At 48.1% G+C, this 13181-nt stretch overlaps 1 protein-coding gene across 1 annotated transcript; it reads left to right on the forward strand.

Moving 5' to 3' along the window:
• Positions 1-2353: 2353 nt before the first annotated feature.
• lingo3a (leucine rich repeat and Ig domain containing 3a) lies at positions 2354-4186 on the forward strand (the record flags this gene model as incomplete). Its single annotated transcript, XM_084472537.1, has 1 exon — positions 2354-4186. One exon carries the CDS (start codon positions 2354-2356, stop codon positions 4184-4186), a length of 1833 nt encoding a protein of 610 aa, XP_084328663.1.
• Between the last annotated feature and the right edge of the window lie 8995 nt (positions 4187-13181).

Below are 13181 nucleotides of genomic sequence, written 5' to 3' on the forward strand. Positions count from 1 at the left end.
TGACGGACAGAGCTGAGGTGTCAACATGTTTATTTCATGCTTTCAAGGTTTACCAAACATTCCGGCGTTAAAAGCGTATCATTTGCAGTTTTTATAATGAATGGCAAGCATCCTTCTCCTCTGTGTACGCCATCTGTCCCGGTTCCCAAGGGCTCAATTAATCACGGTGGTAGAAAAATGCTTGTAAAGGTCAAGGAGAAGGGCGAGAGTAACAACAGGTCTCCGCTGCTGAAGGGTCCGCCGGTGTATTTATAATAAAGGCGGCCGTGACGTCACACCTCGGTACGCTGCTTATGAGAACATGCCTTCAAGTCCAAGCTAACCTTACATGGGCAAAGAGAGTCAGCAAGTCAAATTACTCTGGTGACAAATTGAATTACGCTTGAGCGAGGCACGGAACCGGGCTGCGGATCAGAGCCGGAGTGTGCGAGGAACTCGGACCGGAGTTGATGAAGTCATCTGAACCGGTAGCAGGTGTGAGCCTCTGACAGGCTCAACCAACACACACACACACACGCACACACGCACACGCACACACAGTCTCCACTTCCCTGTAACTGCTGTATGGCTCGTATCCAATCTTGTGGTTTAATGGTTGTTATGTTGTGCCTCCTGCTCGCTCACTCACTCACTCTCTGTCTGTCTCTCTCTCTCTTTTTCTCTCTCTCTGTGTCACTCTCTCTTTCTCTCTCTATCTGTCTCTCTCTCTCTCTCTCTCTCTCTTTCTGTCTGGTATTCATAGCCTTTTTAAGGAAAAGTTGTGTTTGTTTTATTGCATACAAAAAGGAGATGAATTCGTTTTGTGTGCATTTGGTCATTTTCACATCGCGGCAAGTGGACTGATCTACTGAGTCAACACCTCATGTGTAAAGTGACGGGAGTGATACAGACATAATACATCTTAACCCGACCATCTGCCTCACTGTTCACTCACCACCATGCCATAGAACACCCTCTCCTTCAGGGCCCATGGGATCTGCTGAACATGTATTATCAGTCACCGCGTATCGCTTGTTGATGCGTATGTGTGTATGACTGCACGTTTGTGTGTTTGCAGGTGGGTGTGTCTTGTGTTTGTGTGTATGCGTCTGTATTCTTGTGTGTGTGTGTGTGTGTGTGTGTGTGTGTGTGTGTGTGTGTGTGTGTGTGTGTGTGTGTGTGTGTATGCTTGTGCACGGGTGTGGTCTTGCGTGTTATAAGCCAGCACATGTGTTTGTCATACGAAACCCATAGGCGGGCCCTCTTCTCTTATGGCCTCATGCCTCACGGACTCTGCGCATCTGACGGAGGGGCTTATTGTGGTGCAGTGGGTCGGAGCGTGTCGCCATAGCCCGTGACCTTGCCTGCGACTACCTATGCGAAATGAGCTGTCAACCTGTCCTATAGAGACTCATATTTCAAGTCACACGCAGATGTATTGGAAGTTTCCGTCTGTTATGGTGGGTGTGCTCATTTTTTCCATTTCGATGTGATGTATGAGCTTTTTGTTGACTTAAAATACGAAGCCTACCCTGTGTTTGTTTAGGTCCCGATGTGACGGTCTGCCCGGAAGGCGCTCCTCGGTGTGGGATTGCCACGCTTCTCTGTTGTCTCGATTTTATAGCAAAGAATTCCAGTGAAACTATCTTGAAAACATTTGTTAACAGAAAATGGCCGCATGCCAGACACACCCTTACAGAGTAGGGTTTCACAAGGCTCTTACAATGTGTTTGTAAAAGAGTTCTAGTGCGGTATAGTAAAGGAATAAAGATACTATTATAAGGATTCAAAAGAGGTGGAGCGCTCATTCAGAACCCTCCTGTTGAAGTCGGTGAATGCAGACCCAGTCCTTGAGGAGGGCTCTGGGTTTGATTACACTTGTGGGCCAGGGTAATCAGTCTGTAATTGAAATTCCACTCAATTAGGATCGCTTGATCGCAGCTGCTGAATTGGAATTGAGTTGCTTTAACTTTGTTCACGCCCTCTCAGTGTCAGCCCCCTTACACTCATTCACGCACATGCACACGCACACAGACTTTATACCCATCTCCATTCATTTTTTCTCAATTATTCTAACATGCCATCATCCATTTTTTCTCCCTCTCTGTCTCTGTCTCTCTCTCTCTCTCTCTCTCTCTCTCTCTGTCTCTCTCTCTCTGTCTCTCTCTCTCTGTCTCTCTCTCTCTCTGTCTCTCTCTCTCTGTCTCTCTCTCTCTGTCTCTGTCTCTCTCTCTGTCTCTCTCTCTCTCTCTCTCTCTCTCTGTCTCTCTCTCTCTCTCTCTCTCTCTCAGGTGTCTGGCCCGGTGATCCGTCCCCAGAGAGGTGCAGCTAGGTGCGACAGAGCGGCGGTGCTGGTGGCAGCGGAGGGGGCGCCATGGCAACGTGCCTGGGACAACAGTCGCGCTGCCTCCTGCTCCACTGGCTCCTCCTGCAGATGGTGACGGCGTCGTCCGTCCACGCTCAGGGATGCCCCCAGCGCTGCGAGTGCTCGTCCAAACTCAAGTCCGTGTCCTGCCAGGGAAAGCGCCTCTCTGCCCTGCCCGACGGCATCTCCGCGGACACCAAGGTGCTGGACCTGAGCGAGAACAGACTGCGCTGGGTGGAGCAGGGCGACCTGCTCCCTTACCTCCGCCTGGAGGCGCTGGACCTGAGCGGGAACGCCATCAGCGTGCTGGAGCCCAACGCCTTCGCCGGCCTCCAGAGCCTGCGCTCGCTGTCTCTGAGGGGGAACCAGCTGAAGCTGATCCCCACGGGGAGCTTCGCCCGCCTGGGGAACCTCACCTCGCTGGACCTGAGCGGCAACAAGATCGTCATCCTCCTGGACTTCACCTTCCAGGACCTGAGGAGCCTGAGGAGGCTGGAGGTGGGGGACAACGACCTGGTCTACATCTCCAACAAGGCCTTCCTGGGTCTGGTGGGGCTCCGGGAGCTGACCATCGAGAGGTGCAACCTGACGTCCATCTCCAGCCAGTCGCTGTCGTACCTCCGGGGCCTGGTGACCCTGCGGCTCCGCTACCTCAGCATCGCCGCTCTGGAGGACCAGAACTTCCGCAAACTGGGAGGCCTGAGGGGTCTGGAGATCGACCACTGGCCCCTTCTGGAGTACCTCTCCCCCCACAGCCTGCAGGGCCTTAACCTGTCCTGGCTCTCCATCACTCACACCAACCTCACCTCCGTGCCCACCTCGGCCCTCCGCACCCTGGCCCACCTCACCAGCCTGAACCTCTCCTACAACCCCATCACCGTCCTCGAGTCCTGGGCTCTGCGGGACTTGGGGCGGCTCAAGGAGCTCCACATGGTGGGCGCCAACCTGGTGACGGTGCAGTCGTACGCGCTGGGCGGGCTGCGGCAGATCAGCCTGCTCAACCTGTCCGCCAACGGCCTGGCGACGTTGGAGGAGGGCGCCTTCCAGTCGGTCAACGCCCTGGAGACGCTGCGTCTGGACGGGAACCCTCTGGCGTGCGACTGCCGTCTGCTCTGGATCCTCCAGCGCAGGAAGACCCTCCGCTTCGACGGGGCCGCCCCCGCGTGCGCCACGCCCGTGGAGGTGCAGGGCCGGGCCCTGGACGCGTTCTCCGACTCGGCTCTCTTCGACCACTTCACCTGTCAGAAGCCGAAGATCCGCAACCGCAGGCTGCAGCAGATCACGGCGCGCGAGGGCCAGGTGGTGTCCTTCCTGTGCCAGGCGGAGGGCGAGCCCAAGCCGGTGGTGTTCTGGATCTCCCCCCAGCGGCGACGCATCACCACCAAGAGCGCCGGCCGCCTGACGGTGCTGCCGGACGGCACGCTGGAGATCCGCTACGCCCAGGTGACCGACAGCGGGACCTACATCTGCATTGCCAGCAACGCCGGGGGCAACGACACCTACTTCGCAACGCTCACGGTGAGCGGACTGCCGCTGGACGCCGCCCTGATGGCGAACCGCACGTACTACGCCGGGGACCTGAACGACACCAACCTCAACGACACCAGGGTGTTCCTGAAGTTCACCCTGGACCTCAAGACCATCCTCATCTCCACGGCGATGGGCTGCATCATGTTTCTCGGTGTGGTGCTCTTCTGTTTCATCCTGCTGTTCGTGTGGAGTCGGGGGAGAGGACAGCACAAGAACAATTTCTCCGTCGAATACTCGTTCCGGAAGGTGGACGGGCCGGCGGCCAGCGGGGGGCAAGGAGGGGCAAGGAAGTTCAACATGAAGATGATCTGAGGTCACCGGGATTCTCTTTTCCAGTGGATTCCCATGTGCTGTTTTTGTTGTGCTGACGATGGGAATAATGGATCATGGGAAGGATTGTGAAAAGGTCCCCGTCTTCCTGGGACTTTGATTAACAATGTGATGTTATTTTAAAAGCCTGTCAGCAGCGGGGGAATTTGTCCATTTTAAACGAGACACATCGCACTCTGTGATATTTAATACAAACTCTTGTGTATGGCGACCCAGACCATGCTGTGAAGACCACTTTTGGTAAAAACAAACAATACAACACAAGTTGATAAAAAAAAAGATGTCTGAAGATTCCGGATAGACTGTTACACCACCAAACAACACAAGGCCACCGCCCTGCCGCCATTGGCTGAACAGCTCTGTCTGCCTCGCTGTCCCTCCTCACCGGGGGCTGGGTCTCCCACAGGTGACCCCTCCCTCCTCTGCCCTCAGTAGTCCTGACAGCAGTGGTTCAACTGTTATCTGATACTCATAACCTATGATGATCAGGACAGACACACTGATCAGCGGACGTCAAGGACTTGCCAATCCTGAAACGAGCGCTTGAATCAGTTTATTCTTTGTTTTACTCTTTTCACAAGACTTTAATTTGTACAGGAGTAGTACCAGGCGTCGACGGGGGTATTAAAGGAGACTTTGGCGGTGTGTTTCTGCTGCACAGTGTAGATCAGTCACCTTGAGGACTGGATCTACGGCCGCAGACGCTCTGTCTCTGCACAACACTGCCAAACTGACCATGCAGAGCACTGTATGATATAATGATTCCCAATGGCAGAGCACTATCATTGATTTCTAAACGTATTCATAACTAAATCAATCTCTAAGCTAAACACGTGTAACAGTGGAGCGATTCCGGTGCACAATTCTCGATTTTATAAACTTGACGTAGCCTCAGTTGCAACAAGAGTCGGAGAGTTGATTGGTTTGGTTAGGATATAAATAAAATGTATTATATATTTGTCTTGCTTGACATGAAACAAAACGTGGTTGTTAATAATAATACTAGTAGCGTCCTGTGACTTATCAAAGCTGCTGTTCTACCGTAATTCCGATTACTGTTTCATTTTATTTTTTTGATATCTAAATATTTCTATATTGATATTCAAGGAGCAGCAGTCGCACCGATGTATCACCCCATTAGATGGCTTGCCGTTGGACATGCGTTGTGTTGAATGATGCCCCACCCCTGAGCGCACATCAAGTGAATCACGCCTGTTTCGTTTCACTCTTTGGGACCGTGTCCGTTCAGGGGTGGGCTGGACTGACCAGCGGGGAGGGAAGTCAAAGTATTCTTTCATTTTTTTATCTGCTCCGTATGTGTTCCTCAGAGGCCACGAGAACGACCACAAGGTTCGCTGGAGGTGATTGAGCCATTTTTTTGAAAGCCAGACTGCAATGAGTGGTTTCACAGGGCACGAAAACATAAATAATTGGTTTGGAAATAATGGTCGACTTTTTTTTCTAAAGCACAACTTTATATTTACATGTAGGCCTAACGGACAGATGGGTTAAATAGGTGGAGGAGGAAAGAATTGCCTAAAGTAATTTTTCAACTGGCCCTTCATCTAACCTTATATCATATCCATTTAGAATAAATAATGACCACACTTGAAATAAATCATTTCAAATCTATGATTAAATCATGATCGAGAGCATTTTCGAAAGGGGATGACTAAAATGGTTCAGCAGTTGGTTCTGTTAGTTGAGCGGTGCTGCTCTCTGCTGGCTGCAAATTGTATAGTTATATTACATATTTATTTCACCTGCCTGACGGGTGACACCAGCACAATACCAATCAAGAAAAGAACAATTTTGAGTCAAAAATATTTCTTTAACCCTTTCTAAACCATCCCTATGTTCAATATGTTCAACTAATTATAGTTGCAAATCCTCTTTGGCAGTTTGGACGAATCCCCATTTGGTGTGACCTCAGTTATGCTTTGTGTTAAGGTTTAATTCAACCGATTAAAACAAATGGGTAAAAATATGCTTTTTGTCCACATTTTAGAAATGTGATCAATGTGAATTGTCATTGTTTGACGTCCTGCTGATTCTGTACAATATGAAAACCATTGTGTTTGAGGAACATCCTAGACTATTTTGTATTGTATCATTTTGTATACGTATAAAGAAGAAGCACACTATTTATAAAGCATGTAACACGAATCAACCAGCAGTCTGTTTCTACTGTCATTTGTACTCGATATACTTACATCTGGCTCCATCGTCTTTATGACTGACATATGAATGTTGAGTATAGTCTCTGGGTGAATATTTGCTTGTTGATTCATTTGTCTGGTCTTGTTATTCATGGGGCATCGTATCCTGTAACTGTGTGCAGTTAATTCTATCATGTTGGATTATAATTTTTAGGAAATGGCAGAGCAACATGTTGACTGCTATGAAACCAGGGTGACAATGAGGCAATCTAGACTCTTTATCAGAGTCATAAGTATGCGTACAATTAGTGAGTACTACACTTTCACCTGTATACGTGAGATTATGTTGTGGTATTTGACTCTGTATATACAGTGTATACAATTAAGTCCTACTTTCAAATAACCAAAAAGAATGCAAATTACATTCACTACTTTATTTATAGATATTTCCTTTCAATCCTTGAGAAAAACCATTTTCTCAGGCCCATGCCACTGAAGTTCCGCAAAGCATGGCGTGAATACGAAAACCAGTTTCACTTCTGTAAGATGGCTTGATAAGCTTCTTCAACACCAACTTTTTCTAAAATGAGAGAAATACAACATAAAGGATCGACTGCGGTATTTGGGTTTGGATTCTGCATAAACTATTAATGTTTAATATGTTAGTAGACTTAACCTTTAAGCCTGGGCTCATGGGCAATGACTTTATTTAAAATGAGCATTGGCCTTTTTAAATGAGTACCATTGCTTGCAGCTAATTGTCCATTCTCAAGCACAACCTTAAAACATCTGTGACCTTTATAAAAGCACATATACAAATATATACAGTATATATATATATATACACACACACCATATAACAACCGATACCAGTTAAATGACTGATATTGAATGTTCAAAATTCCAATCCAGTTGATCCAGTCATGTCCTCCCCTGCCCAGGTTACATAATCAATGAGTCATGAAACCTCTGCTCTGAGTTTTGCTGTGTTTTATCTCCTCTACTTTATCAAATCTGTCTGCGGCTCCTCTCAGGCATAGGCCTACCTGTCTAACATGGAGCAATACGTTCACACCCAGCGTATCTTGATTATACATCTATATAACACCATCTCCACTTTCCAAATCAAACTTGATACGTTGTGTAACCGCAGTAGCAGTCTCAGACACATCATTGACTAGCCCTTAGATGACCGCATTAGTTTCTTAGTCTCGTTTTAGGTGTGTTTCCATTATGGCTATAAAAGCATAGCAAAGTACTCTAAAATATAACAAGACTATAGATTGAATATTGTAAAATAGATAAAGCTCTCATACTGTTATTATTTTGTGTGTGTGTGTGTGTGTGTGTGTGTGTGTGTGTGTGTGTGTGTGTGTGTGTGTGTGTGTGTGTGTGTGTGTGTGTGTGTGTGTGTGTGCAGGGCCGACGGACTGCGGGTGTAAGTGGGACAGGCTTGGGGGGGCCCAAGGCAGAGGGGGGGCCCACCATGGGAAATTTGAAAAAAAATAAATAGTATTTATTTTGGTATTTTTTGATTGTTGCTCAAATAGTTTAATAACACAACAAAATGTCATGCGGCGATGTGTCACAGCCACAGTTGAATAAATTGAAGTCTGGCTCACAAAATGGAGGAAGTCAGGTTCTGACTAACTTATTTTCTAAGAAAGGTCAGAAAAGATCAGACAATCAGCTACACTTTCAAATGATGAGGCCTTGGTTATTAGGTTAAAGGATAAATAAAGTGTACGTTAGGCTAATATTGCAACAGCAGGGTACTGATTTAAAGCAACCTAATATTAAATTAATACTAAGCCGTTATTAGGCTACATGATAAATAATAACCTATGGCATATAGGCTGGTTTGCCGCAGACGTCATTGCATTACAAAATGGCTATATCGTCCTAGCTGCCTGCTAGTACTTCTTGTATATAGGGCCCAGAATTTGGTGCTACGCCCCTGTGTGTGTGTGTGTGTGTGTGTGTGTGTGTGTGTGTGTGTGTGTGTGTGTGAGAGTGAGAGTGAGAGTGAGAGTGTGTGTGTGTGTGTGTGTGTGTGTGTGTGTGTGTGTGTGTGTGTGTGTGTGTGTGTGTGTGTGTGTGTGTGTGTGTGTGTGTGTGTGTGTGTGTGCGCGCGTGTGTGTGTGTGCGTGAAACAGACGACAGAAGAAGCAGCAGGTCAGGCCAAGCTGATTTCCTGATTGAAAGAGACTGACCATCTTTACTAGCGAACATTCAAATACGTGCTTCTTTACCGACAAACTAACCCTAGAGCGCCCGCCTCTCGGACGTTACTCTGCGCTGCCTTCCTCTCGCCGTTCCAACGTGCTCACACCTGTGGCAGGATGCCATCGCGTCCTGACTCAGGAAATGGAGATGGTGGTTAGACGCACTTGCTGTGGCTTTTTTATCTCATGCTTTGTATGGTAACGACGCCACTGAACTGTCATTTTTGGAAAGAAAACAGCGATTAAATCTGAATATTGGCAGAAATCTGACAGTGTGGTTTTGTCGACTATGGGCGTAAGAGTGCCACGGTGCACGCGTTAAACCTCAGGGATGGCCGTATCTACACGTTTGGAGTGACCAAATCGGTTTGGCTTTGAGACTATCAACCTACAGGGAGTCCCACTCCCCATGTCCTCTAATGCTAAACATATCAACATCGTTGTTTTCTGAGGCGCTGTCGGCCAAAGAAACAGCATTCTCGACAAGCATCAAAACATAAACACACATTTAATATAATGCTATTATCGAGGAAGCCACACCATCATCATGTAAAAGGTACGCAGAATAAAAACGAGGTGATCAGTGGGAGAATACACCATCAAGCTGTTAATGCTACCTAAATAGATACAAAAACAGGTGACACTTTACAATAAGGGTAGGCTACATTAATTAACCATTAATGGACACTAGTTTATGCAGTAATAAGCATTATTATATAGGCCTAGCATTAGCTTAGGGTTAGTGGGCTAGTGTTAGGTTCGTCATCTCAATCCCCTTAGATCATGGATGTCACATGTGACCTAGGTGGAGGAAGATGTGCGGGGGGAGACGATTTCATTTTACGCTTATTTTAAATACAATAAATTCAGGCATTCATCATTTTATTTTTTTATGTCTTTTTGTCTTTGTTTTTTGTTTTTTTTTACCGTGCCTGTGCTTTAGGTTCATCGCCCAGTGCCCACTCTAGTCGGTGCAGTTAGGTGATGTTATAGCGCCCCTGTTTGGTTACTTTCGCAACTGAACACTTCTTCTGAGAGGTCGCGCTTGGTACATGCAAACTGCAAACATGCAGACAAAACCTTTAATTTCTTTCGTAGGTCTCTGATCACATAGTAACCCTCTCGAAAAGTTGAGAAAATTCCTAAAATGTTAGAAAATAAATAGGCAATACGTTAATAAAACAAGTTTACTGTGGACTGTTTGTGCTACTGCTAGGCCTACTTCATTGAACATGCTGACCGTAACGCCTTAGCCTATTAACGCCAATTTCCAATTTAAATATTTTTTTAAAATTGACCAAATATTTTAAATATTTCAAATATTTCGTTCCCCCAATCTTCGTCGAGTAGTTAAAATACCAACAAACTCGTGCAGACATTTGCGTCGGCAGCTATGACATTAAGATTATACCTACCTAATGGGTTTTAACACACGAATGAACATTTCCAATGCTGCAATGTTAACAGGTTAATACGTCAGATTAAATAGCTCGGTAAAATAATGCGTGGATTTCGACCGGGGAAGCCCGTGATCTGAACGCGGGGAATCCCCACCAACCACGGCTCGGGTTTAGGTGCGGCTCTTCCAGCTTAAGGTGGTGGTGCATGCTACTGTTTGCCGGACGCAAACCGCCAGCACATTTCTTTTCACAGAACTAAGGCCAGGAGTTCAAGCTCTTGTCATATAAACCAAAAATGTGTTTTATTTCTGTATCAAATGTGTGCGAATAGGCCCTATTAAACATTACTTGCTTTGTGTATAGTCCTTAGCATAATATCATTAGCCTATCAAATGATTAAACATTTAAAAGTTAAAAAAAAAACACACACACAAAGCAGTGCTTTTGATAAACATCATGACTTAATTAAAAGGAACAAATTCCTCCTTTTTTTTTTTATTTGAACGCATGAGCAAAGAAAAAATGGAAATGGAAAATGTCTGAGTACAATGTATGACTAATGTATGACCACAATCAAAACCACACGTTTCATGCAAATGCATGCCATTTATCATCAGGCTGGTGAGCAGAAGGTTCTGGAGCCAGCTGCTGCTTTCCCTTGCAGGTGCCCCCCCCCCCCCCCCGCCCCCCCCCCCCCCGCCCCCGCCCCCGCCCCCGCCCCCGCCCCACTACTCCAGGGCCATGTAGAGGGGCAGGCGGGGGTACAGGCCCGGGTGGGAGAGGTACCCCGACCCCCAGGGCACCATGGGCTGGTTCTGCCAGGCCGGGTGATGCAGGTGGGGCATCAGCCAGCTCTCTGAGCGCGCCGTGGAGGTGGGGGCGGGGGTCGGGGTGGGGGTGGGGGCGGGGGCGGGGGTGGAGGAGAAGGCCAGGCCGGGCAGCAGGGCGCTGGCGGAGACGTGGTGCGTGGAGGAGCCCTGCGGCGCCGGAGGAGGAGCATCAGACCTCTTGGCCCCCCCCGCCTGTCCGGGGGGGCCCCTGCATGGCTCCCCTTTCCCCGGGGAGGGGGCGCAGGCGAAGGGGAGCAGCTCCTGCTTGTAGCCGCCCTGGGACCCCCGCGGCGGCGCCGGCGCCGCCCCGGACACCTGACCCGGAGCGCCGTCTGCAGCCAGGGGCGGCCAGCCCGCGGGGCCCGGAGGGTAGCTCGCTGTCTCGCGCGGCGGCCCCGCCCCCAGCATGAGGGCCGCGTCCCGCCCCCCGCCGGCGCCCCACAGGCGCCCGCCCTGGAAGAGGGCGGACACCGGGTGGTAGAGGTGGTAGGGGGCCAGCGGCGGCCCGGGGCCCAGGCACAGGCCCGCGGGGACGGGGACGGGGCCGGGGCCGGCGGGCGCCTGGTGCGGGCCCCCCCGGCCCAGGCTGAAGTGGTACTGCAGGGCCAGCACCTCGGCCCTCAGCTTGGCGTTCTCGTCGCTCAGCGACAGCAGCTCCCCCTCGACGATGAGGTCGTTGAGCCGCCGCTTTTCCCTGGAGCGCCGCGCCGCCTCGTTGTTCTTCTGCCGCTTGTCCCAGTAGCTGGTGTCCTTCTTCTCGGCCGGGGTCATCTCCCGCTGCCGGCGGTGCGCGGGGGCGGCGGCGGCGGCGGCGGCGGCGGCGGCGTGGGCGTGGGCGTGGGTGTGCCGGGGGTAGGGCCGCGGCGGGACGCGCAGCAGACGCGGGGCCAGGGCGGAGGGCCGGGCGGCGGCGGTGGTGGGGTAGAGGAGCCGCACCGCAGGGCCCACGCCGTCCTCCTCGCCGCCGCTGCTCTCAAAGGAGGAGGAGGTGGTGGAGGAGGTGGTGGAGGAGGGAGGGCAGGAGGAGGAGGTGGTGGTGGAGGAGGTGGAGGAGGGAGGGCAGGAGGAGGAGGTGGTGCTGTCCACGAGGCCCGAGCTGGACATGGCGTCTGTAGAGCGGAGGCGACGGCGGCCGACTGCAGAGTGAGGCTGTGGGGTTTCTGCTTCTCAGTAGCAGCTCTTTTTTTGGTTGGTGTTGATAGTTGAAAAAAAAAAAAAGCAGAAGCACACACTCAAGCACTCTATTCTGTGACATGTGGAAGAGTAATTACAGGGGAAATTGGAACTTTTGGAACTTTTTCGTTCAACTTTTACATTCAAGCCTAACTAATAACTTTAATTCAAACTTTTTAAAATATTAATTTATTCAGACAAATTGGTTCAAATTTGTCGATCTCAATTCCACTATATTCTCCCTGTATGACTTTTAATCAGAAATGCTGGGTAATAATTACATTTTTGTAATTTTAATTGTTTTGTAATTGTATTAACTGCATAAGCCTAAATAAATTTAACTTTACTTTGGTTAAAATTTTGGATAGTGTAGGAGCCAATTTTTTTAATTATACAATTATATATGTGATATTATAAGACATCATCAAACTTTACCTTCTAATCTACTTTTTCTAAACTTAAATTGCGAAAATACAAAAAAAGTGAAATCAACATTCCATAACATTCAAAACTTAGCAGGTACTTATTTTACTTTCCGAATTCTCCTTTTTACATATTAAAAGTAATATCTTTTTTGAAATATTTAAATTTACTTCAATTATTATGCACGTACCTGTTGTGAAGAGAGAGCCTTGAGCCTGTTTTTCAACGATTAGCTGTTTATTTATAGGGGAACATGACGCGGAGCTGCCGCGGTCTTGTAGCGCACTTTACAGAGGTAAAAGTGATTTGTCGTCTTGGTCCCCTGCAGTATTGGGACCCTCTGGGAAGCGGAAATGAAAATCATCAATGTGGTCACGACCTAACCAACAGGTAATTCAAATGACTGAACTGTCCTACTTTCTTTCGTAGGCTATTTTGTTTTCGATTCAGTAGCCTACACGTAGCGCATTTTGATACCCCAATAGAGAGATATTCGCATAGATATTCCACATAGGCTGTATTTGAAACACTATTAAAGAGGCGAATATATATATTAAAAAAAATATATATATATAAGCAATTCCCTTCCGAAATTTTTAAATATTTGGTTATTAAGATTATAACCACCATTAGACAATGTAATTAATTGTTATCTTTCAAATTTCTGTGAAGGATTTATTAGCCTAATAATACATACATTTAATCTCTTGATGATGACCAGAGTAAATAAAACAATTTATTATGAAGGAATTCATAATATGTATTAT

The sequence above is a fragment of the Micromesistius poutassou genome (assembly GCF_964030765.1).
Source record: "Micromesistius poutassou genome assembly, chromosome: 9".
NCBI lineage: Eukaryota > Metazoa > Chordata > Actinopteri > Gadiformes > Gadidae > Micromesistius > Micromesistius poutassou.